This window comes from Pseudoliparis swirei, chromosome 13 (genome assembly GCF_029220125.1).
Source record: "Pseudoliparis swirei isolate HS2019 ecotype Mariana Trench chromosome 13, NWPU_hadal_v1, whole genome shotgun sequence".
Classification (NCBI taxonomy): Eukaryota; Metazoa; Chordata; class Actinopteri; order Perciformes; family Liparidae; genus Pseudoliparis; species Pseudoliparis swirei.
Genome location: NC_079400.1, coordinates 18819915 through 18844643, shown reverse-complemented (window position 1 = coordinate 18844643; position 24729 = coordinate 18819915). Strand labels below are relative to the sequence as shown.

The 24729-nt window shown below is 48.2% G+C and overlaps 1 protein-coding gene across 1 annotated transcript; it reads left to right on the top strand.

Annotated features, from left to right (window-relative positions):
• Positions 1 to 388: 388 nt before the first annotated feature.
• LOC130203276 (histone acetyltransferase p300-like) lies at positions 389 to 24585 on the top strand. The gene is made up of 31 exons (XM_056429294.1): positions 389 to 831; positions 2601 to 3250; positions 4262 to 4441; positions 4738 to 5116; positions 5648 to 5761; positions 6001 to 6240; positions 6967 to 7072; positions 7266 to 7391; positions 7836 to 7953; positions 8282 to 8423; positions 8692 to 8766; positions 8974 to 9059; positions 9352 to 9504; positions 9742 to 10221; positions 10355 to 10772; positions 10895 to 11013; positions 11123 to 11186; positions 11358 to 11533; positions 12267 to 12355; positions 13402 to 13482; positions 14724 to 14780; positions 14869 to 14946; positions 15032 to 15099; positions 15781 to 15922; positions 16143 to 16289; positions 17504 to 17617; positions 17713 to 17878; positions 18049 to 18216; positions 18331 to 18492; positions 18666 to 18947; positions 19369 to 24585. Exons 1-31 carry the CDS (start codon positions 738 to 740, stop codon positions 22234 to 22236), a joined length of 8142 nt encoding a protein of 2713 aa, XP_056285269.1. The 5' UTR covers positions 389 to 737; the 3' UTR covers positions 22237 to 24585.
• The last annotated feature ends 144 nt before the right edge of the window (positions 24586 to 24729 follow it).

Genomic DNA, 24729 nt, shown 5'->3' with positions numbered 1-24729 from the left:
TACTAGCTGTAAAGCTGATAAGCAATTACATTACTATTACTTAAAATAACTGTTGAATGTAACCCAACTTTAATCTTTGCTAAACCTTGCCCCCCCCCAAAGAATCAGATGCAAGTTCAGGTTGCTGCACCGGTGGATTTCATAATAACAACTTTTATAAAAAAGAAATGTACATGCAAAGCCCAAAGAATAAGCATTATACTTCATCCAGCAATGCAGCTGCACATTTGTCAGCCATATATATTTTTATTTATTTGCATCTTTTCATCCTTACCCGCTGCCACCAGCAGCACAACCATCACTTCGCAGGCAAACAAGCGTTTACTGCCCGACATTGTCTCCATCCAGACTCCGCTGGAAAGGAGGGTGAAATGTCGGATACAACCGCGGAAGATGGGGGGCAGTTTATTTACCAGCAAAGAGGCTGTGTAAGTTAAGAGGGAAGCCGCTTCGTGTGTCTCCCTCTTCACTTTCACCGACCCCCTCCTACTCCGCTGGCAGAAATTTATAAAGAACAAAAAATCCGACGAGGGAGGGGGGTTGATATACGCCGAGGCTGAAATCGAGAGGCGAACCCAGGGAAAGAGGAGTAATTTGCACACGGGACTTTCCCCCTCTTAGTCCCCCAAAAGGAGGGGGGAAAGTCGCAATATTGGAGACGAAAAGGACCGAGCTTCTAAGGGCGTGAAAACGTCCGCAATTGTGGATACTTTATATATTTTTATTTCGACAAAAATATGGCCGAGAACGTTCTGGACTCTGGCCCGCCTTCAGCCAAGAGGCCTAAACTCTCGTCTCCGGCACTTTCCGCCTCCGCCAGCGATGGAAACGGTGAGTATTGTGATTAAAGATATTATTTCGTTACGTCGTTATTTGTTAAGTTGGTTGTTTTGGGGCAGCTTCGGTTAACTTGAGGCAGCGGGAAGACGCGGGATTACTCTTCTGTTTTTGTCGTAGCTCGCTAGCGTTAGCTCGCTGGCGGTTTGAGTGTGTGTCGGACGTGAAGAGGAGCTAGCTTCAATGCTAACAGCCATTTTAGCCGGAGGTAGCTGCGTTAGCATAATGCTAACTAGCTGAAAGCGGGTCCACTACCGACGGTCCCGGGTCTAACGGCTACTGGAGCCGGGGTGATCGTAAACTAGCTGCCGAGCCAACTTATGATAAAGTTGTTGGTGTGTTTATAGCTGTGCCACGTTGACAGCCAGCTGCAGCCAACTGTGTGCTGTTATTTTAGTTTTCACAGCTTCGCCTCGTCCAAAGCGATCTTGTTGTGTTGCCCCATCATAACTCGGACCTCCCCCCCCAAAAACTACCGTTCATACTGTCGGGCAGAGCATGGGGGGTGCCGACGGTGTGGAGGCTCGCCTTGTGGAAGAGATGCATTTTAGGCCCAAATGTCCGACTGATTGTGAAACTCAGATTGCCATTGTTGGTTTGTTTTTCTTGTGGCTGGCGTGTGACAGCAGCTAGAAGAGTGGCCCGAGAGCCGAGCTGTGGAGCATGGACAGCGCCATGTCTCACGCCACCAGCGAGTCAAGTTAGCAAGCAAATTACCGATCCAAACACACAATAATCCATGTAATCCCTTGATGATTTTCATTTAGGAAACGAACAGCTGCACCGTGGGCTGTCAACTAAACTAAAGTTGTCTTTCCAGGCAGTCAGCGTCTGTGGAAAAGGGACATTTACGGTTAAATAATTCAGATGTTGCTAACATTTATGTTATCTTGCTATGATGTACTTTGTGCAATGTATTGCACTTTAAAATTGATGGTCTCCTCATATTATGTGTGACACTGCCATGTAGTGTTCATAGTTAAATTGAGGAATAAAGGCATATGACAATTTCAGAAGATTGACGTGAGACATTGCACAGTATCTCGGTGCTTATAACTCCAAAAAGAAGTTTGTAAATAATGTTTGCTGCTGATAACTGATTTGTTTATTCTCAGATTTAGCTTGTTAATCATTAAGACTGCAACTGAAGATGATAATTATCACTGTGGATCAATCTTCACAATTCATTCAAATGAAACGATGGCAACTGACTATCAAAAGTGACAATTAACGTTAAATTAGATTATGTCATTTAAGTAAGAGAAAAGGGGCAGGGGGGGGGGGGCAACATCATGTATCTTTGATTGCTTGAGCCGTGTGCAGTTGAGCTCTGGATGGAGACTGACACACTGAGTGTGCGTCTCCACCAACCTGGCTCCCATTTTGTGTCGTTACTTCGACATCCATTCGTCACCTCGTCTGTACAAACCTGTCTTTGCAACATGTTGAATCAATTTACCGCTCCGGGATTCTCTGTGAGCAGGCCATGTGGACGTGTGTGTTTGCACATATATGTTTGTGCGTGCAGTTTCACATGCACAAGTTCTCCTGGATGTCAATTGAAGTTTAGTTTTGCTCAGTTGCGTTACGCTTGATGGTATTGTCGAATTGTCAATCATGCTCCGTCATGCTGGACAATTAAGGATTATACAAGTTTAACACATGGCTATGGCCCATTTGTATCTTCTAGTCACCTCTCCCTGCTTTGTCCCACATCTCATTGACTCTCCCAACCTAAACTTTACTTTTCTTCTCCATTTTAGATTTCGGCTCACTGTTTGACTTGGAGCATGATCTTCCTGACGAGCTTATCAGCTCTAATGAATCAGGCCTGGTTAATGGTGGGGACCTCAGCCAGTTGCACAATACTCTGGGAGGAGGACCTGCTGGGCTGGGTCCTGGTGGAGGAATGGGACTGGGACTTGGCGGAGGCCAGGATGCGGTGGCCAAGCACAAACAACTGTCAGAGCTTTTGCGTTCAGGGGCGCCCACCTCGACCCAACAAGGGCACCAAGGAGTCATGGGCGGCCCAGGAGGCCCCAGCGCCATGGGGCAACACTTGGCAAACATGAAGGCATCGCCTGGCCAGGGTCCTCCGCAGATGATGGGCCAGGGGCAGCAGCAGCACCTCTCTCCTCAGCAGCAGGCCAACATGATGCAGCAGCAACAGAACGCTGCAGCTGGAATGATGGGTGGCATGAACAGGGCCATGATGGGAGCGCAGCAGAAAGGCAATAATGGACAGCAGCAGCCAGGCATGCTCGGGAGCCAGGTGATGAACGGCTCCCCCAGGATGAGCTTTGGGAATCAGGGGATGGGTGGCAACAGCAACCTGTTGGCGGAGACCCTTCAGCAGCAGGGAGCTGGGGGCCAGGCCGGGATGAGAGGCCAGCAACCGGGAGCAATGAACAAGGTAGGAACTCTTTTAATTTGTTTTTTAGGTGGCTTTAAACTGCATACAAACCGTTTCATTCACGTTTAAAGTTTTTATGGAATTTATAGGAAAAAAAGAAGGTTATAAATGCCATATTGGGTGAAACTAGAATCCTGTATTTCAAGTACACAGAGGAACACGGTGTTCGTAGTAATATGTTGAACTGTCATTATCTTCTAGTTCATACTCAAAACCTTTTATTCTTGCCCAAATGAAACCGTACCTTTTTTTTAAACATAAACATGGATTAATTCAGGCCTCTGCTTGGGAGTGGAAGGAAACCGCTCGCCCTTGATTGACAGTCCCACAGGAGTGACGGTAAAACATTTTGCAGTGGAAGGCTGCTGCTGAAGAAATGTGGGAGTGACACGGATGTTAGCCGTAGTGATCGAAAGCAGTGAGAGGGCCATGCTGGGTAGAGAAAAGTAAAAGAAAAATACTGTGGACCCTCCAAACGGGGAACAACGGGAAAGAGACTGGCGTACGGCTAAGGAATGAATCGGTGATTTAAACTTCCAATAACTCTTTCAAAGTGCAGGGAGAAGAGAGGAACTATTCATGTCTCATTGCTTTTACACACGGCTCGCTACCACCGTTAATTATATGGATGTTAAGTTTTGGTTTGCATTTAATTACACGTTGCTTAATTCAATTCAGTTTATTTTGAATAGCCCATAATCGCAAATTACAAATTTGCCGCAGAAGGCTTTACGATCTGTACACGTACAACATCCCTGACCTTTGACCTCACATCGGATCAGGGAAAACTTCCCAGAAACCCTTTAATGGGGGGAAAAGGAAAGAAACCTTGAGGAGAACAACAGAGGAGGATCCCTCCAGGATGGACAGAATAATAGATGTGTACAGATGAACAGCGTTACATAAACATACAATGAATATGACAGATTTATAACCTGGTTAACGGATCGAGAAGGACATTTTCACTTTTCATGACAGGGTAACCTAATCTTTTTCCATTTTTATTCCTAGATGGGGATGATGGGGAACCCAGGAGGCCCGTTTGGTGGTCCATATGCAGGGCAGGGGAATCAAGGTCTGGGAGGCGCAGGGCTGGGCCCTCAGCTCCAGAACAAAGGTCCTCTGGGCAACAGCCTGGCCAAGTTCAACGTGGACAAGAAGAACCAGCCCATGCAAGGAATGGCCGCCATGGTAGGGAACAAACACAAACTATGAAAATACAATTATTTGACTTTTAAGTTCAAAATGATTCCCCGGTCTTTCATCTCTTCCATCCTAACTTTCTTCCCACCTGAGTTCCTTGTTTCTTTTCACTTTATTTCCTCACTTATTGTAAATTGAAACACCGCCGTCACTCTTCTTCTACCGCTCTTCCTCTCTCTTCCCTACTCACTGGTACCTCCTACCATTCCTCTCCCGAACGTCTCTTTACTGCCCTTGTCTCATCCTCGTCGCCCCTTCTTATTCCCACCTCCTTCACTCACCAGGGCTCCCAGCAATCACAGACAGGTGTGGGCGGCCCCTCCAGCGCACCTGTGGGTGGAGCCCCGGGGATGCTGCCCAACGCCCAGGCGGGTCTGGTCGGTCCCGGCGCCCAGGTTTCGACAGCGTCCGCCGCCGCCGGGGCCCCGCCCACGGCCCCGCCCACGGCCCCGCCCACGGCGTCGCCCACGGCGCCGCCCACGGCCGACCCCGAGAAGCGCAAGCTGATCCAGCAGCAGCTGGTCCTCCTGCTCCACGCACACAAGTGCCAGCGGCGGGAGCAGGCCAACGGGGAGGTCCGGCAGTGCAATCTGCCCCACTGCCGCACGATGAAGAACGTCCTCAACCACATGACCCACTGCCAGGCTGGCAAGTCCTGTCAGGGTAAGCGGAAGGGAGACTGCATTTAGTGGATGGTTATGTGTCCCTGTGTTTGACAAGCTTGTAACGGAAGACAAATACATTCACACTTAAGGAAGCCATCTTTTATCCTCTTCCTTATACTTGACGTGGCCAGAATAGTTTATAACGGCTCTGATTGTGTTGAGTAGCTCTGTGTTGGCCAGATGCCACCGTGCGTGCTCAAGAGATGAGGGTCAGTGTTGACACTGATTTGATTTGAGGTTCACGAGCTGAGAGAAATTAACTCCACTGGCTTCTCCATAATGAAGGAATGTGTCACCCAAAGCAACGGTAACGCTCTGAGGCGGGAGGCAGCATCCATATGTACGGTTCTGGCTCCACAGACGATACTTGCGAGTGTGTTTATAGTGTTTTAACGCAATCGTTAGGTTAACTTTCTAACAGTTTTCTGTGTCTGCAGCTGTTTTAAGGCTACAGGCATCTCTAGGTTCATTTAATCTCTTTTTCCATGAACTCACTCTCTTTTGTTTTTGTTGTACTTAAATCCTCCAGTTCCTCATTGTGCATCATCGAGGCAGATCATCTCCCATTGGAAGAACTGCACGCGGCACGATTGTCCCGTCTGCCTGCCGCTGAAGAACGCTGGAGACAAGAGGAACCCGCAGTGTGAGTGTCTGTATCCGACCAAATAATGTCATAAACTCCTTTCTTTACACGACAATGTACGCTAAAATGATATTGCCTCACTCTGTCCTGGTTTGGAGCTCAACACAATCCACAGTGAACTACATGATATGCTTATTGGCTGAGTTTTAGCAAATGTGTTCAGTCCCAGGATTGACTTGTGCTTAGTTTTTAAAATATTCTGATGTATTATTAACACTCCTCTTATCTTGTCGCCACAGCTCTACTCGGTGCTGCCGCTGCAGGTCTGGGCAGCTCTCTCGGGGCAGTACCCGGTGGCCCGCCAAGTACTCCCAACCTCAACCCGCCGAGCCAGATCGACCCCAGCTCCATAGAGCGAGCCTACGCGGCCCTGGGCCTCACCTACCAGGGCAACCAGATCCAGGCTCCCAGCGCCCAGCCCAATATGTCCAACCAAGGTTTGCAAGGCCCGGCTGGCATGAGGCCTCTGAACCCAATGGGTCAGTTCACTTGCTTCACTCTGCAGAAAGATTCACGTTGCCCTGATTCTGATAGCATCGCATGTCATTTAGCTGACGCGTTTATCCCAAGCGACTTACAATAAGTGCATTCAGCCATTAATACAAACTCAGGACGACAAGAATCAAGAAAGTACCATTTCTTCAAGAAAGCCAAACTACTAAGTGCTCTAAGTGCTGCTAAAGTGCTGCTTTCTTTATTCAAGGTATAGACGGTAAAGACGGGTTTTTAGTTTCTGGCGGAAGATGTAGAGACTTCGTGGTGTCGGTGGGGAGCTCGTTCCACCGCTGAGGAGCCAGGACGGCACACCGTCGTGACTTTGAGTGTTTAGCTCGCGGTGACGGAGCTACAAGCCGATTGGCAGAAGCCGAGCGGAGTGAACGGGCTGGGGTCTAAGGGTTTTACCTCGTCCTACATGTCCAGTGATGGCAATGAAGGTTTAGCACAGTCGTTATCTATGTATAGCCAGAAGGAACTCTTTAAAAGTGCCTCCCAAAAGTATCTGTCAAAGGGCTCCAGGTAAAAAACATAGCGTAGCCCCAAAGATGCTGAGCAGCGCCTCAAGAATATGCTTTTAATGCCATGTAGCGTGAAAAGATGATTACGTACATGTCCAAGAGCACGACATAGCTGTATATAACCACGTTATCGTTGGTATGGAAACAAAAGGAATGCACACTTATGAAGTCCCGCCCTCCCCTGTGTAGGTGCGAATCCTATGGGAGTCAATGGAGGTCTGGGGGCGTCCCCTCAGAGCCAGCAAGCCAGCCTGCTGCAGGACACCATGATGCACCTCAACGTGAACAGCCAAGGGTAAGAGGGAACACACACACACACACACACACATCCCATCCAGTGGATACCTTTAATTAGAAGTACCTATCATGGCTACAACTGACCAGGTCTCACACACACACACACACACACACATACACACACACACACATCTGTGTTTTTGCTTTTTAAGAAGTTACTCATTAAAATGATGCCTTCCCATCTCTCCCAGTCTATTGAATGATGCCAGTGGGGTCGGGTCCATGCCCACAGCCGGCCCTCCCTCTTCCTCCGGCATGAGAAAAAGCTGGCACGAGGACATCACGCAGGACCTCCGGAACCACCTGGTTCACAAACTGTAAGTATTCAAGAGGAGCGCCACGCATCTCATCACATTCCTGTCGTCTTATCATGTTTTTACAAGTGTTGTTTTTTTTCTTCACACTTTTGATGAAATACATTTATTTTGAGTGACAGCAGGATGTATGAGAAGCTCGTTGTGGGCTGGGGATGTCGTTCATGTTACAATACAACGATGGCATTTAATAAATAGAACTGAAATAATGATATTTAATGCTGACCACAGTCGGCACCAGGGATAGAACTGTGCACTGCAACACTCCCAAAGATACATGCACACTCACCGGGTAATGCCTCATGTAGTAGAGCCACGAGCCCGGCTACCAACGTGGGTAACACACAGAAACGAGACTTAAATGGTCTTTGTTGAAGCAATAAGGAGTTAACCATTCAATGTTTCTCTTTTTTCCTCTCCTCTTTTTTCTCTCCTCCTCACCCGCAGTGTTCAGGCCATCTTTCCGACACCGGATCCCGCCGCTCTCAAGGACCGCCGAATGGAGAACCTGGTGGCCTACGCCAGAAAGGTGGAGGGCGACATGTACGAGTCGGCCAACAGTCGAGTAAGTCGCTCTCTCTTTAGCTCAGTGTGTTCCAGAAGAGAAGGGAGAGACTGCTGGGAAGTTCTCCTGTCATTTTGCAGCTGAAGTAAAGAAATTCACAGTTTTTAGACCTAGGTAAGAAACCTGTAGTGTACGAGCTTGACTTGTGAATGACTTCAAGTTTACCGCAGCAGCTTCTCCTGTGTGTCATGCTGTTGCCGTCAGACGTCCTCAAAAACTATTCCTGTGGTGTTATTGCAACAGCAGATTTTCAAAGCTCCTCCGTGGTGGAGAAGTTTATACCCTCGCCACATTGTCCTTATTTCATTACCCTCTTTTTTTCCGACAGGCTGAGTACTACCACCTGCTCGCGGAGAAGATCTATAAGATTCAGAAGGAGTTGGAGGAGAAGAGGAGGACCCGGCTCCAGAAGCAGGGTCTGGGCCTCGGTCCTGCTGGCATGGGCCAGCCCCCCACCGGACTGCCTCCAAGTGAGTGGACACGGAGTCACGTAGACTCCGATGGGCTCATGTTCAACGTGTCACCTCAGCATTGTTTTGAATCTCCTGCCTCGTGCTTCGAGGTTTAAAACAAACCATGACGAGGGACTTCAGTTTGTCACTGCAGGAATATTTGTATCCTATTGTATGACGTATTGTCCCCCTGTCGTCTTTTTACAGCATGTCCACCTGTCCCTCCCTCACGTGCGTCTAGATGACGGCTTGATTTTCTAAATCTGATGTTCCTGTCTTTTTACAGACGGTCCCCTCCCTGACCTGTCAATGGTGCGACCCGCTGGACCAAATCAGATGGTCAACAGGATGCAGGGCCCAGGTAAAGAAACACTGGGGTCCAGCCACCTTTCTTTTTTATTCGATGCACCGGAGAACATTTTGTTTCAAGTCAAAGGGGCTGAAACGGGAATGCTAGATTTTCACATACGTGGTTTACTCGTGTGGTCCAGATACTTGCACAAAGACGCAGTACTCCGGAGTGTGGTTTCATTATGTGTACCGGCAACCGTCTCTGTGCTCTTGTCAGGTATGAATCAGTTCAATCAGATGGGGATGCAGTCGATGGGCCAGAGGTCCACGCCTCCTCTCCCCATTGGAGCCTCTGGGAACCAGGTCAATACTGAACACGCCCACTTTATCACACAGTTTAGCTTTTAATGTGCCCATAAACACAATTGTAGCTCAACGTGTGAACACACATACTCCAGGCTACGAAACCCTTCAGCACATTTACATGTGTTACACTTTAATATATATTTATAATATCCAAATCTTACGCATTGCCACTAAACGAATTGTTAAAAACAACATTACAAAAATGCTGCTTCTACCAGTCGAATGGTTTGCAAGGGAAATGTTGCATAGGCATATTTTTGTTAACCCTGTTCCCTTTTGATACTTCTAGATGGCAATGGTCGCTCCCAGGATGGGGCAGCCGAACGTCAACCAGTTGCAGAACCAGTATCTGTCCCAGGGACAGTTTCCTGGCTCGGGGCCAGGAGTCGGGACCCCTCAGCCTGGGATGGCCCAACCTGGAGCGCAGGCGGGCATGGCACAGGTACGGCTATCTTCTTGCTGAACCCCTCTGAAGCAGAGTGTTTGAGGATGTACCTCCTAACAATGGTTGGCTCAGGAAATGCATTTAGAAATATAGTTTTTATTTAAAAACAGGGTTAACGGTACCTGCAAGTGAAAGATGCCTAAAATTCTACATTTGAGGACTCGGTTAAACAACTTCTCATATCAAACATGATTTTTTTAATTGGCCCTCTTGCTCATCTCTTTCATCCCTCAGACGCAGATGGGCACTCCTCCCTCTCTTCCAGTTGCGAGTCCTCTAGCACAGCCGGGTTCTGCCGGTGGGCCCAGCGGCGTCTCCTCGGTGGGGCCCATGGGTCCTCAGAGCGTGGGGAGCGGAGGTCCCAACTCGGCCGTCGGAGCCCCCGCCTCCTCGATGACTCCGCCCAACTCGAGCCAGCTACCCAACTCCATCCCCCACATGCGTGGCTCGCCCTCCCCCGCTCACAGTCGATCGCCCACTCCTCACCAAACCCCCCCCAGACTCGCCGGGTCCAAGACCCCGCAGCCGCACACCCCTAATGCATCGCAGCTGGGTCCACCTTCAGCCTCCCAGCAGAACCAGCTTGGCCAGGGCCCCGGCTCCAACAAGCCCCTCCAGCAGCAGCACATGGGGTCCTCTGGTTCGACCACTCCATCTCACCCCGGGTTGGCTTCCGGTTCCACGCCGCATGGCGCTCAGCTGCCACGCACGCCGGTCAGTGGGATTTAGGCTTTTTAGATACGTCGCCTCATTTTAAGACCAGTTCACCTCATTCCACAGATGTCATTGATCATGAGCAGTGACCGCTCCTTACGGTAGATTTTTAATCTGCGGCTTCTCTCTCTAGTTGTCCCAAAAGGGTTCGTTTCCAACCGACAGTCAGGCCCATACTCCAGCCTCTGTGAGCAGCCTGGACACTTCCTCCCAGCAGCCGCAGTCCAACGCTTCAACCACCAACCTCGACCCCAAGACGGAGGTCAAGCAGCAGGACGAGGAGGACGAGAGCGACACCGGCAGCTGCTCCAAGGGGGGGAAGCTCATCAACCTCAAAACGGAGGAGAAGCCGGTGAAACTCGAGGTCAAAAAGGAAGAGTGCTCCGGAGAGGGAGGCAAAGGTGTTCCCATGGATACATCGACGACGATGCCGTCGACGGCGATGGCGAGCATCAAGATGGAAGACAGGAAACCGGAGGTGAAGAAGGAGGTGAAGGAGGAAGACGATTCGTCTGACTCTGCTTCCTCGCAGGCCCCGGTGAAGAAGAAGAGTGAGGATGACTTTAAGTTCTTACGTTGTGATCTTATTTCCCCTTTAACATCTACTCGTATAGAAAGCCTTCCGATTTACTCTTTCATCCCGTTCACGTCTCTGATCTTCTGCTTCCTCCAGTCTTCAAGCCAGAGGAGCTCCGTCAGGCCTTGATGCCCACACTCGAGTCTCTCTACAGACAAGATCCAGAGTCTCTGCCCTTCAGGATGCCCGTGGACCCTCAACTGCTGTGCATACCGGTACGTATCCCGCCGGGCCTCAGACGCATTTGATTCTGTGCCTCGCTGCGTCTCCGTCTTTACCGTCCGCCGTTGCTTTACTCGTGTCCATGACGCTGTGTTCTTTCAGGACTACTTTGATATCGTGAAGAACCCCATGGACCTGTCGACAATCAAACGAAAGCTGGACACAGGTTGGTGCAGACGAGATATTAATGAACCACAATTCAAGATTAATCACATTTTTTATGAGGGCGTTGGAGAAGTTATACGTGAGAAAGAAATATAAAGTTATTCTCCATTGGACAGCCTGTTTCTAAGTCATGGCTCCAGCCCATGCTTTGTGGTGTGTCTCTTGGCTGCAGGTCAGTACCAGGAGCCCTGGCAGTACGTGGACGACATCTGGCTGATGTTCAACAACGCCTGGCTGTACAACCGCAAAACATCCAGGGTCTACAAGTACTGCGCCAAGCTGGCGGAGGTTTTCGAGCAGGAGATCGACCCCGTCATGCAGAGCCTCGGCTACTGCTGCGGGAGGAAGGTGAGCGAGGGCCGCGTTAGAGAGGACTCGAGTTGGACGTGAGTGTCGGTGAGGGACGATGTCAAATAAAGGAGAACGTCTAGGTTTTGAGACGCTCGAGGGGAAGAAGGAACGTTGGCTGAAGTTGAAAGATTACCTTTTAATTTAATTGTTTTTATTATTTGACATGAGGCTGATTTGCCTTTCTTTAAAAAAAAATATATACACGCCATTACACTGGTCAGTTTACTTTGTGGGAGTGCTCCTTCTATATTTAGTCGAGATAAAGTTGCATGCAGCACAGTGAGTTTCAAACTTGTGAAACAAACCAGTTGTTTTAGGTAATGCTCAGCAACGGTATCTTTGATGAGATATAGAAAGTACAACTTTCAATGTATGTGTGTGTAAATATGTTTCAGAGGCTCCACTGACTGGGATAGTTTTAATGTGGGATGTTAATATATATATATTTATTATTTCATCACATACTTTGCAAGGAACATTTTATATTTCCACGGTCCAAAATATTGTTTTAGGATGTGAACATGTCAATAATTTATTCAGACATTAATAATTTGTAGAGCGATAACATGAAAATCATTTCATAACATCACAGTTCCACTTCAGGTCCATCATCGACACGTCTTGTGGACCTTGAGTTCACTTTAATGGCCTCCTACGCGGCTCCAGTGATCGTCTGATGTGGCGACGACTACGTTGTTTAATGTGTTTTATTTGTGTTTGTGTCCATCAGCTGGAGTTCTCTCCTCAGACGCTGTGCTGCTACGGGAAGCAGCTGTGCACTATCCCCCGAGACGCCGCTTACTTCAGCTACCAGAACAGGTACGGAGGCAGTGAGGTGTAGTGCCGGGTGGAGGGAGGACTGGTCGGAGGGCTCGGTGAACGAGGGAGGGGTGATGGTAGAGATGGGGGGGGGGGGGAATGAGACTACCGATAACGAGCGTTCATATATCCTCTGAGGCAGATCAGTGTTCATCTGATTTTAATTTTGTTTCCCCAAACGCTTCTCTTCACTTCACGTTCCCTGTTTTTATACCTTCACGTACGGGCATTTTAACAGTCGGTCCTGTCTTCTCGCATTCTTTAAGTTGTTTTCGGTGATCTGTAAATAACACCTCGGCGCAGAATGCTTGACAAGCTTTTTCCCCAAGAAAATATCTTGTTTTGTTTGTGCCGTTTGTGCTTTTGCATAACATTGTACGGGCATTTTCTTTGAGGAAGAAGCCGTAATAATGCAGGAATCCTACAGCGTGGTGGTCCGTTGCTTTCAGGTTTATATTGATTCTTCCTGTCGGATTTCACACACCCATAAAAAAAACCTTAGGACCGACTTTAAGATGAACCGCTTGTGTGAATGACCAGTCGTCTGTGCTTCTGTGTCCAGTGTCTGTATCTCATGTCCCACATCACACGGAGCTCCTGTTAATTCTGCTCCTGCTCCGTTAGCGGTGATGGCGGCCGTGTCGCTCGTCCTCTCCGTGTCTAAATTGCTACTCTGTGCGTCGGCTCTCTGCTGCTGCTGCTGCGTGTCGTCTCGGACGCCTCGTCTTGTTCTTGCTCCATTTGACCTGTGTGCTCCCTTCCAATGGCTGTGATATCAACATTGGCTTGCTTTTTTTGTCTTTAACAACCATGGGCTTCCAAACCCACCCTCCCCCTCCTCCTCACCCCTCCGAATCATGACTGGCTGTTGCGATGACGACTTCCTGCTGCCCTGCGCGCCCACTTCCTGCTTGTACACACTTGTGGCACCCTGCCTCGCCCATGTCCTGTGCCAATGGGTGACTGCCCTCCCGCGCGCTGTCTGTGATTGACTGTGCTGCGGGGGAACGGTGTAGTTCACCAAAATTTGGGCTTGTTGCTGACAGGTACCACTTCTGCGAGAAGTGTTTCAACGAGATCCAGGGAGAGACGGTTTCCTTGGGCGACGACCCCACCCAGCAGCAGACGTGAGTATTATTATTATTATTATTATTATTATTATTATAATAATATGCCAGATGACAGCAGTTATTAATGATTGTTTCTGTTTGAAAAGTCTTTCCGCCACATTACTGATGGGAATAGCTACGTGTTTAAAAAAATAATAATTGTATTACCTGCATAGTATTTTAGGGTTTTGAATGAAGATAAAATAATTTTTTTAGGAATCTAACTAATAATCAGCCCACCCAAAAATAAAAATATAGATGTAATTGACAGTGTAGTTAATCGCTGCTACACTTCCCTGTTTAATACAGGTGTGTGTGTGTCTCTTGTGTGCAACCGGTAGAGCAAACTGTCTTCTGACTGACGCACATATGGATTGAAGATGAATATTTCGTCGAATAAACACATTTTGGAAATTATTTCATCTAACTTTTTAGCATGTAGTTTTATTATATATATATACAGGACTGTCTCAGAAAATTAGAATATTGTGATAAAGTTCTTTATTTTCTGTAATGCAATTAAAAAAACAAAAATGTCATGCATTCTGGATTCATTACAAATCAACTGAAATATTGCAAGCCTTTTATTCTTTTAATATTGCTGATTATGGCTTACAGCTTAAGAAAACTCTAAAATCCTATCTCATAAAATTTTAATATTTCCTCAGACCAAGTAAAAAAAAAGATTTATAACAGCTGAGTGTTTGTCAAGGCTCAGGAAACCCTTGCAGGTGTTTCGAGTTAATTAGACAATTCAAGTGATTTGTTTAATACCCTACTAGTATACTTTTTCATGATATTCTAATATTTAGAGATAGGATATTTGAGTTTTCTTAAGCTGTAAGCCATAATCAGCAATATTAAAAGAATAAAAGGCTTGCAATATTTCAGTTGATTTGTAATGAATCCAGAATGCATGACATTTTTGTTTTTTGAATTGCATTACAGAAAATAAAGAACTTCATCACAATATTCTAATTTTCTGAGACAGTCCTGTATATATATATATTTGGCAGTGACGACGTCAGAGATCTTTCTGCAAAGTTAAGAGATTTTACAACGAGAAGCTCTCAGGATGTGGCTGCACTGCACAACATGTTTATCTCTGTATTCTCGTCTTTATCTGCACCTGAGCATTAATACTAGATTTAAACAGAATCTGAACCAAGAAGCTGTGCAGCGTTCACATGTGGATGCATGAGGCTTTAGACCGTTTGGCTCAGCACGATGTTCATATTCTCCTTCTTAATTGATTTCAGATCGATAAACAAGGAACAATTTGAGAAGAAGAAGAATGACTCACTGGACCCTGAATTGTAAGTTTCAACTTTTCTGCCATTCGTTGAATAAGATGAAATCAAATAGTTTTCCACAGACGTAATAATGTAATGTTCCTCCTCTCAGGCTCGTTGAATGTACTGACTGCGGCCGCCACATGCATCAGATCTGCGTCCTCCATCATGAAACCATCTGGCCGTCGGGGTGAGCAGCAACTTCCTCAAGCTTCACGTGGAAGTCCTGATGGCGTTTGCAAAACAATGACGTCACCTTTTTCTTCTCCCTGTAGTTTTGTATGCGACGGCTGCTTGAAGAAGACGAACAAGACCCGGAAGGAGAACAAGTACTCTGCCAAACGTAAGAGGCATCCAGCTCATCCAGATGTTTCTTCTCATTCTGGGATATCTCTCTTCATGCAGATGATGCCCTGAATTTGTGTTAATCCCTCACTCGACCTCATCACATGCAAAGTCACCATCACTCAATGTTTTATTTCATACTCGGGTTCCAGAGAGTACAAAACATTCAAATAGAATACATACACAATCACAAGTTGAATATATAGAACTACGAACGCTTTGTAAAAAGACGGCTGTACCTTAATGTCTGGTAGTAGAACTAAACTTTATGATGATTTCATTTTCAGAGTCATCAACCCGGCAGATAAATTTACACATACGATTTTTTTTAAACCGCTTGTTATTGACTCCTGCAGCCACAAACATCTCACTGGCGCTACTCCACCTCGGCCTCTTCATTAATATTCTCACGACATCATTATGAGCCACTTGACGTCTCTGTAGGCTTTTTTGTAGTTGGACCACAAGTGTGCAATGTGCTCTCCAGAGACCTCTTCACGCCGTCTGTACACTGAACCTGCGAAGAGAACGTTCTCTTGTCATACGACATACGACACGGTACCGACTCGACGCAACACGTCAACCTGTCAACACATCTGGATTAAACGGGTTGCTTTTTTCCTCCCCGCTGTTTTTTTAGCAGCCAAATAAACTTGAGGAAATACTTCTTTTTTTTCAGGGTTACCCCAGACGAAGTTGGGCAGTTACTTGGAGATGAGAGTGAACGACTTCCTGAAGCGCCAGAGCCACATGGGCGCCGGAGAGGTCTCCATCCGCGTCGTCCACGTCTCCGACAAAGTGGCGGAGGTCATGAAGTCCAGGTACAGAAACAAGACGCCATGTCGAGTTCGCTAAACATAATTCTATGTAATATGTGGAAGAGATGTGTTTTTAGTATTCATAATTAAGATGAAATATCTTCCATTTGACCTGTTGCAGAGTAACGGGCTAATGTTGAATTAACGTGGACGTATTTTCTGTCGCTCTATTTTACAATCGGTAAGTTTAAGATGTTTTTTTAATGTTTATTTTCTTCTCCAGATTTGTGGACAGTGGAGAGATGTCCGAGTCTTTTCCGTACAGGACGAAAGCCCTGTTTGCATTCGAGGACATCGACGGAGCGGACGTCTGCTTCTTCGGGATGCACGTCCAGGAGTACGGGTCGGACTGCCCGCAGCCCAACCAGAGGTAAGCACGCCAACAGCTCACAAACTCTATCAAAGTGACCTCTTTTCTTTTCTTTTTTCTCCTTCTTGTATAAAGAATGATTTTTTATTATTATAGAAAGTTCATATATAAATTGAGGACTTCCTGATGCTCAGCGTCCCAAATGCCAGAATGGAAATGGGGGGGAAAGGGCTTGTGTGTCCTCTGCACCCTCATGTTATTCTACCAGTCGGTTGTCGCCAGTGTGCTGCACTTTGCCATTGTCTGCTGGGGGAGCAGCATCGGAGCCGGTGACACCAGCCGTCTTAACAAACTGGTTAGGAAGGCTGGCTCCATCATCGGCTGCCAGCTGGAGCACCTGGAACAGGTGGTGGAGAGGAGGACGTTGAAGAAACTTGTGTCCATATTGGACAACCCGGACCACCCTCTCCACCACCTCCTACAGGGACAGAGGAGTACTTTCTCCAAACGTCTCCTCACGCTCCGCTGCCACAAGGACAGATACAGGAGAACATGCCGACGGCTATGAGGCTCTACAACAGATCACCTCTTGCCAGATCATAGTGCAATAACTACAACAATAACTGAATACTTACACTATGTTGATCTGCACTTCACACATCTCATTTGTTTGCACTACACACATACACACACATTGCATTTCATTAGCTCTGCACTCATACACACACTTTGCTTTTTGCACTCTGTCTATATTTAATATTTTTGTATTTGATTTGTCAGTGTTGTTGTGTGTTGTGTATGCATGTGTTGTATATTTACATATATATTTTGTTTTGTATTTTACTTTTATTTTACTTGTATACTTCTATATCTTTCATCCCTGTTTCTTATATTTTGTGTTTTATTCTTGTGTGTTGCTGCTACTGTCACGACAAATTTCCCCTTGGGGATTAATAAAGTATATATCTATCTATCTATCATCCTGGCACATGTTGCAGAATAATTTAAAACTCAAAGAACTGATAACACTTACTGCTTTTAAATGTAAAATGAAAGAAATGGAGGCAGGTTCCCAAAAATCACTCTTATGTCATCGTCTCTAAACTTTTAGTGTATTTTAACTCGTCTTGTTCTGTGTTTTTAACGACGTGTTTCTTATGTTGCTGCCTGTCACCCTCGAAAAATAGATGTTTAATCTCAATGGGATTCACCTGGTTAAATAAAGGTTCAAATAAATAATAAGTGACACCGTATTTCCTCTCTCGCCCACACAGGCGAGTATACATCTCCTACCTGGACAGCGTCCACTTCTTCCGGCCTCGCGGCATGAGAACGGCCGTCTACCACGAAGTCCTCATTGGCTACTTGGAGTATGTCAGGAAGTTGGGGTGAGTGCTGCTGCGGACGTCACAGAGCTCACTTAACATCTGCAAATGAATATCGCTTAATGTGTACGTCCTCTCGTCCCCCACCCCCCCTCCAGCTACACCACTGGGCACATCTGGGCCTGCCCGCCCAGTGAAGGGGACGACTACATCTTCCACTGTCACCCTGCGGATCAGAAGATCCCCAAACCCAAACGCCTCCAGGAGTGGTACAAGAGGATGCTCGACAAAGCCGTGGCGGAGCGCATAGTGCACGATTACAAGGTAGAGGGGCAGAACTTATCTTTAGCTTCTGCAGGAATGGTATTTTATCTCTAGATTTGTGTGTGTGTGGCACAGCAATGGAGATCAACTCCATGCGTGTTAAGCGCGGCTTGATTTGGATCGCGTCCCTGTCAAACACTAACTTTTAATGTTCCCGCTCCCCCCAATAGGACGTCTTCAAGCAGGCGACAGAGGATCGTCTGACCAGCGCCAACGAGCTGCCGTACTTTGAGGGAGACTTCTGGCCCAATGTGTTGGAGGAGAGCATCAAAGAGCTGGAGCAGGAGGAGGAGGAGAGGAAGAGGGAGGAGAACAGCACGTCCAACGAGAGCATTGATGTGAGAACGCTCCGCTCCATTAACGACGTTAATCATACGTTCTGTATTCATTTAGCGGTGTGGGAAGAGGGCTGGATTCAGGAGATACTGATGCGCCCCTTGTTTCCTGTGCAGGACACAAAAGGCGACAGTAAAAATGCAAAGAAGAAGAACAACAAGAAAACGAGTAAGAACAAGAGCAGCCTGAGCCGAGCCAATAAGAAGAAGCCGGGGATGCCCAATGTGTCCAATGACCTTTCGCAGAAACTCTATGCCACTATGGAAAAACACAAAGAGGTATGACTTATACTTATTTAAATGTGTGCATCTTGTCACTCTTAAGGAATTTACAGGAGCAGAGGAACGCGTAGACTGGAAGAAGAAGAAAAAGCTCCATTATTGACTTGGAATTTGGTTTTAGAAGAGCTCATTTCACCCGTCCCCGCTCACGCCTCCGTTTCCTGTCCCAGGTGTTCTTCGTGATCCGGCTGATCGCGGCGCCCATGGCGAACGCGTTGCCCCCCATCTCGGACCCGGATCCCCTGATGGCGTGCGACCTCATGGACGGCCGCGACGCCTTCCTGACGCTGGCCCGGGACAAGCACCTGGAGTTCAGCTCCCTGCGGAGGTCCATGTGGAGCTCCATGTGCATGCTGGTGGAGCTGCACAACCAAAGCCAGGACCGCTTCGTCTACACCTGCAACGAGTGCAAGCACCACGTGGAGACTCGTTTCCACTGTACCGTCTGCGAGGTGAGTCGGGGGGACGCGGATACATGTTTCATTAAGACTTATTATGTTAATATAATGCAGGGTTCGTACGGTCATGGAAAACCTGGAAAAGTCATGGAATTTTAAAATGGTCATTTCCAGGCCTGGAAAAGTCATGGAAAAAACTTAAATCATAAAAGTTTTGGAAAAGTCATGGAAATTTGTTAAAATTACATGTTCATTTACGCCGAGTTTTAAATAATTAATATATTTTTTAAAGAAAGACGCTCAAAATGTAAGCCAGCGATAGCTCTCAATACGCAACATTTTCTACAGTTTTCATGTTTATACCGAGATTTCAGTTTGGTCATGGAAATTTGGTTTAAAGTCCTGGAAATCCATTGGTCAAAATGTGTAAGAACCCTGTAATGTGTCTAAACAACTGTCCTCCACACCCTCACAGGACTACGACCTCTGCATCACGTGCTACAACACGAAGGGTCACGTGCACAAGATGGAGAAGCTCGGCCTCGGTTTGGACGACGAGAGCAGCAACCAGGCCGCCGCCACCACCCAGAGCCCGGGAGACTCTCGCCGCCTCAGCATCCAGCGCTGCATCCAGTCGCTCGTCCACGCCTGCCAGTGTCGGAACGCCAACTGCTCCCTGCCGTCCTGCCAGAAGATGAAGCGCGTCGTCCAGCACACGAAGAGCTGCAAGAGGAAAACCAACGGCGGCTGCCCCATCTGCAAGCAGCTCATCGCCCTGTGCTGCTACCACGCCAAGCACTGTCAGGAGAACAAGTGCCCGGTGCCCTTCTGCCTCAACATCAAGCACAAGCTGCGCCAGCAGCAGCTGCAGCACCGGCTGCAGCAGGCCCAGATGCTCCGGAGGAGGATGGCCAGCATGCAGCGAGTGGGCCAAGCGGCTCCCGGCGGCGCTTCCGGGGGCAACGGCCTGCCTTCCCCGGGAGCCAACAATGGAGGAACTGCTCCCGGCACCCCGACGTCCATCGGCACGCAGCCTCCGACTCCACAGACGCCCACCCAGGTGCACATGCCGATCCTTCCCCCGCAGCAAGGAGTTGGGATGGGAACACCGGAGCAGCAGCAGCAGCAAGGTGGTACCATGCCTCAACACCACATGCATCAGTTTCAGACGGTGGGTGGAGCGGGTGGAGGGAGCATGATGACCTCTCCTCAGCAGCAAATGGCGCCTCAGCTGCAGCAGCAAGAACCTCCCAACCTCCAGCAGCAGCAGCAGCAGCCTGGGAGTTTGCCTCCGTACAACCCCAGACTGCCCGGGGCCTCCCCTCTCCATCAGTCCATGGGCAAACCGGGTCTGGGTCCAGCCACCCCACCGCAGCAGCAGCCAAACCAGGGCCCCGGGTCCATGCCTGTTCAAGACCAGCAGCAAGGGCCCCCCCTGGCCGCTGTGGAGACGGCCCTAAAGATCCAGCGCCTGGCAGAGACCCAGAGGCAGATGGCTCAGGTCCAGGCTCAAGCCCAGATACGTGGCTTGGGACAAGGCGGCATGATACCCCCGCATCCCCATCACCAGAACCCCCAGGCCCAGATGGGCATGCCCCACATTGGGGCCCAGGGCTTACCCCCCCAGGCTCAGGGAGTTGTTGGCAGGACTATGTCAGACGCCCAGCAACAGGGAATGCAGCCAGGGGGGCCGCAGTCGCAGCTGCCGCCTCAAGTCCAGCAGCAGCTCCAGCAGGGCGGCGTTGGGCAGCTTCAGCAGGCGAACCAGCAGTGGGGCGCCGGCGGTCCGGCCATGAACCCGCAACAACGGCCCGGCATGATGGGCCACATGGCACCGCAGCCGGGCGCCGTCCAGCAGCAGCAGATGAATCAGCAGCCGCAGCCGGGGAGCCGCGGGCTGATGCAGGTGATGGGTGTGGCGGGCGGGGCGGCGGCGGGGGCCCCGAACTCCATAGCGGCCGCGTCAGGAAGTCTCCCCCAGGCGGCGCTGCAGGACCTCCTGAGGACGCTGCGCTCCCCGAGCTCGCCCCTCCAGCAGCAGCAGGTCCTCAACATCCTCCGGTCCAACCCGACCCTCATGGCCGCCTTCATCAGACAGAGAGCAGCCAGGTATCAAGGGGGTCAGGGCGGCCCGGGGGGAGGAGCAGGGGGGGGGCCGCCCCAGGGGGGCCCCGGAGGCGTGAGGTTCCAAGGGGCCGCCGGCGTGCTGCCCGGTGTCGGCGGGCCCGGGCCGAACCAACTGGCGGCCATGGACGGGCAGCAGCAGGTTAATGTGAGCCAGCCGGGGATGAGCATGGCTCAGGGGGGGGCAGGGGGGGGCAACATGCCCACCATGGTTCAGCTTCAACAGCAACAACAACAACAACAACGGCCGATGTTGCCTGGCAATCTACAACAACAGCAAATGGCTGCATTGCAGCAGCAACAACAGCAACAGGGAGCATTGCAAGCAGGACAACAAGGCAACCTTTCCAATATGACTCCGCAGTTCAGAGAGCTGTTCATGAGAAGACACCTGCAGCAGCAACAGCAACGACAACAACAACAACAACAGATGGGAAACCACGGGCCGTTCCAGCCACCTCAAGGCCTCCAGCAGCAGCAGCAAGGTTTCATCCAGCCGGGCCAGCCAGGCATCGCCCCCTCTTCACAACCCCAACCTGGGGGTGGAGGTGGAGGGGGGGGTCCCCAGCAGCAGCAGGGAGGACCCCAGGGTGGGCCGGGGCCGCTGGTCCAGCAGCAAGGCTACTCCAACTCCATGTCGCCGGGGGCTGCAGCGCTCCATCAGCGGCTGCAGCAGCAGCAGCATCTGGGTGGGGGCTCTCCGGCCCAGCACAGCAGCCCCATGAGCCCCCAGCAGCAGATGGTGCAGTCCCCCCACCCCCACCTCCAGGGCCAAGGAGGACTCGGTCCAGCCGGGTCGCTCAGCAGCCAGGTCCGGTCGCCGCAGCCGTCGCCGCGGCCGCAGTCGCAGCCGCCGCAGTCGCAGCCGCCGCACTCCAGCCCGTCGCCGCGCATGCAGCCCTCGCAGCCGCAGCCCTCGCCGCACCGGATCTCGCCGCAGACCCAGACTGGCTCGCCCCACCCGGCCCACCCGGGTCACCTCGGTCAACACCCCCCGAGTATGGCGCTGCCTCCGCAGCAGCAGCAGCCGGGCGGTTCTGGAGACGCCGGTCAGTTCAGCTCGGACCAGAACTCCATCATGTCCCAGCTGATCGGGTTGGCGGGGATGCACGGTGGGCAGGGGGCACAGTCGGACATGTTGGGTGGGAACAACAACAACAACAACAACAACCAGGAGCTTGGAACGAACATTAACCACAACAGTCTGGACCACATGTAGCCTTGACTCCGTCTCTCTGTCTCGACGCTCTGACCCGTTTTCCCCCAAACGACAAACTGCCAATGAAACGAGAGCGAGGCGGGACTAACTGCTTTTTTTGGGGGGGCTTTTAGAAGTTTTTATTTTTTATTTAAATATTTTTGTGATGTATAAATATGAACTGAAGCTTCCTTCCTATGGGAGATGCAACATAAATCTTAGAAGTCAATAAATGAATAAATTAAAAACAATGGTAAGTTATTGCTGTTAATATATATCTATATATTTTTGCCAATTGTGTACAAAAAAGGTGGAAGGGCAGTGTTTCAGGTTGAAGATATTTCTTCCTTGGTCTATGACACAATATTTTTGGGGACTGATAATTTTTTGCCTTTTTATGAATATTTTTAAGATTTTAAATGTGGCTAAAAATTAAAAAGTTGACACGATGTACTTTTTTAATGTTTTTGTTTCGCCTCAAAATGCCGTCACGTCATAATTGTATCTATAATGCAGAGAGTAAGGATATTTTATTTCGGAATTTATTTGTATTTCCTGTGTTTTTCTTTCCTCTGATCCTCATACGAGCGTCAACATATCTTCTGTTGCAGGAACACTTTTCACAGCTAATGTACATTTTACAGCGACTGCAACAATTCATATAAATATAAATAGAATTTATTTTATATGATAGGTGGGGTGGGCGGGTGCGTTAAATGCAGTTTGATAATTCTTTTTTGGACCGGGTTTATAGGTTGTTATTAAACCTCACCAGTGTTTTTGGGGGGGGGGGACAGGACACTGACGGGTTTAGTCGGATTTTTACAAAAACACTGCAAAAAAACAACACAAAGAAAGAAGTCCAGAACCGCAGAACAAATCCTTTCACCCACGGGCCGCCTCTCCACCCTCCATGTCCTATGAATGTGCTCGCCTTCCTTACCCCCCCCCCCCCCCACGGACAAACTGTTGACATCCAATCGCCTCGCTGTTAGAGGCTCATTGTGCCCCCCCCCTCCTCCTCCTCCTTATAGCTGGCCAATATTAAAAGATTGCGTGTACATATTTTACAACCTTTGTTTATTAACTGTGACATTGAGAAGAGGTGGATTTTAAAGTTGTGTATTTTGGGCTGCAGAGGTTTAAGGGGACCCCCCCCCCAACGGTTTCCCCTTGAGTACTTTTCTCTTCTGCTTCTGCTCCTCATCCTCACGCCTCAACCACAAGATTTAATTCAATGTTAGTACTGTACAAAGTAAGAAAATGGTGGACTTGGATACTGTTTTTTTTGTAATGAAAGTAAAATATAAAAAAAAACTGTACATACTTTAAAACCTTTATGAGCAGATACATTATTTTCTGCTGCTTGTCCCCCCCCCCCCCATCTCTTGTTTGATTGGATATTTGCTGTATCTGTATAAAAAATAAGAAAAGAAAAAAAACTACAAAAGTACTTCTGAGCTACTGTACAGTATTGAGATTCTTTTCTTAAAGGTACAGTGTCGGTCACAAGCACCAATGCGCCTTTTCCTGTGTATTTTTGACAAGGTTTTGGGGGGGGGGGGGGTCAATGCAACACGTCACACACCTGAACAATCTCAAAACTCGGACGTGAACCTGCACGATGTTCAGGGCCCGGACGGCTCGATTTTAGAGGTTTAAATTTGGTCATTTAGCTTTTTAATGGAGGACTGAAGACAATATTCTCACGCTCACTATTTTTCTCAAAAGCTTGGGCTTGGTGGGTATTTGGGGGGGGGGGGGGGACCAGGTGGCAATATATCTTGAGACTTATTTTATAAGAAGAAAAAAAAACAAGGAAAAACTGTCTTTTTTTATATATAGATATATTATTTAATTTTATTTTTTTGGAAATAAAACTTGAAGCTACAGGAATTATTAGATTTTAAAAAAACATGTTTGGTTTTGTATTAAAGATGTTATGGTGATGCAAAAAGACACTGCAGACGGTCATTCAGTTTGCTGGGGGAGGGGAGGGGGGGCGTGGAGTATATTATACCATCCCTTTTTTCAGAAGTGTTTCATGTCCATGAATATAGTTGTAAACTTATGAATCACTGTACAAACTGATGGCAACTGAACAAATAGTTTTGTTTGAATCATTTCTTCTCAAGAGAGACTGGAAATAAGACTATTTAAATATTTGTTTAGTATTCAAATGGAATCTTTGACCACTTTTCTTTCGTTCCTCTTTAACAGTTTTTGGTGCTTGCTGAGAGAAGGCAAAAAATAACTATTGCTCCATTTTCATTAGTTTCTTTTTTAAGTTATTTTGGTGGTCTGATTGTTTTGTTTTTTTGCCAATAAATTAATTGTACAATAAAGTATGTTTGTACCATTGGAAAAATACTTAACTGTTGCTTTTTGTTTTTCCCTTTTCAGTGAGATATTTTCTGCGGGCAAATAAATTAATATATATATGAATATAAATATATATAACACACATTTTGAGCTTTGCTATATTTCAGTTTCTGTATAAAAAAAAGCATCATA

Coding starts and splice junctions, on each gene's coding strand:
- LOC130203276 (XM_056429294.1), top strand. CDS start 738: ATGGCCGAGAACGTTCTGGACTCTGGCCCGCCTTCAGCCAAGAGGCCT. Junction 13,483..14,723: donor GACCCCACCCAGCAGCAGAC/GTGAGTATTATT, acceptor AATTGATTTCAG/ATCGATAAACAAGGAACAAT. Junction 17,618..17,712: donor GAGTATGTCAGGAAGTTGGG/GTGAGTGCTGCT, acceptor CCCCCCCTCCAG/CTACACCACTGGGCACATCT.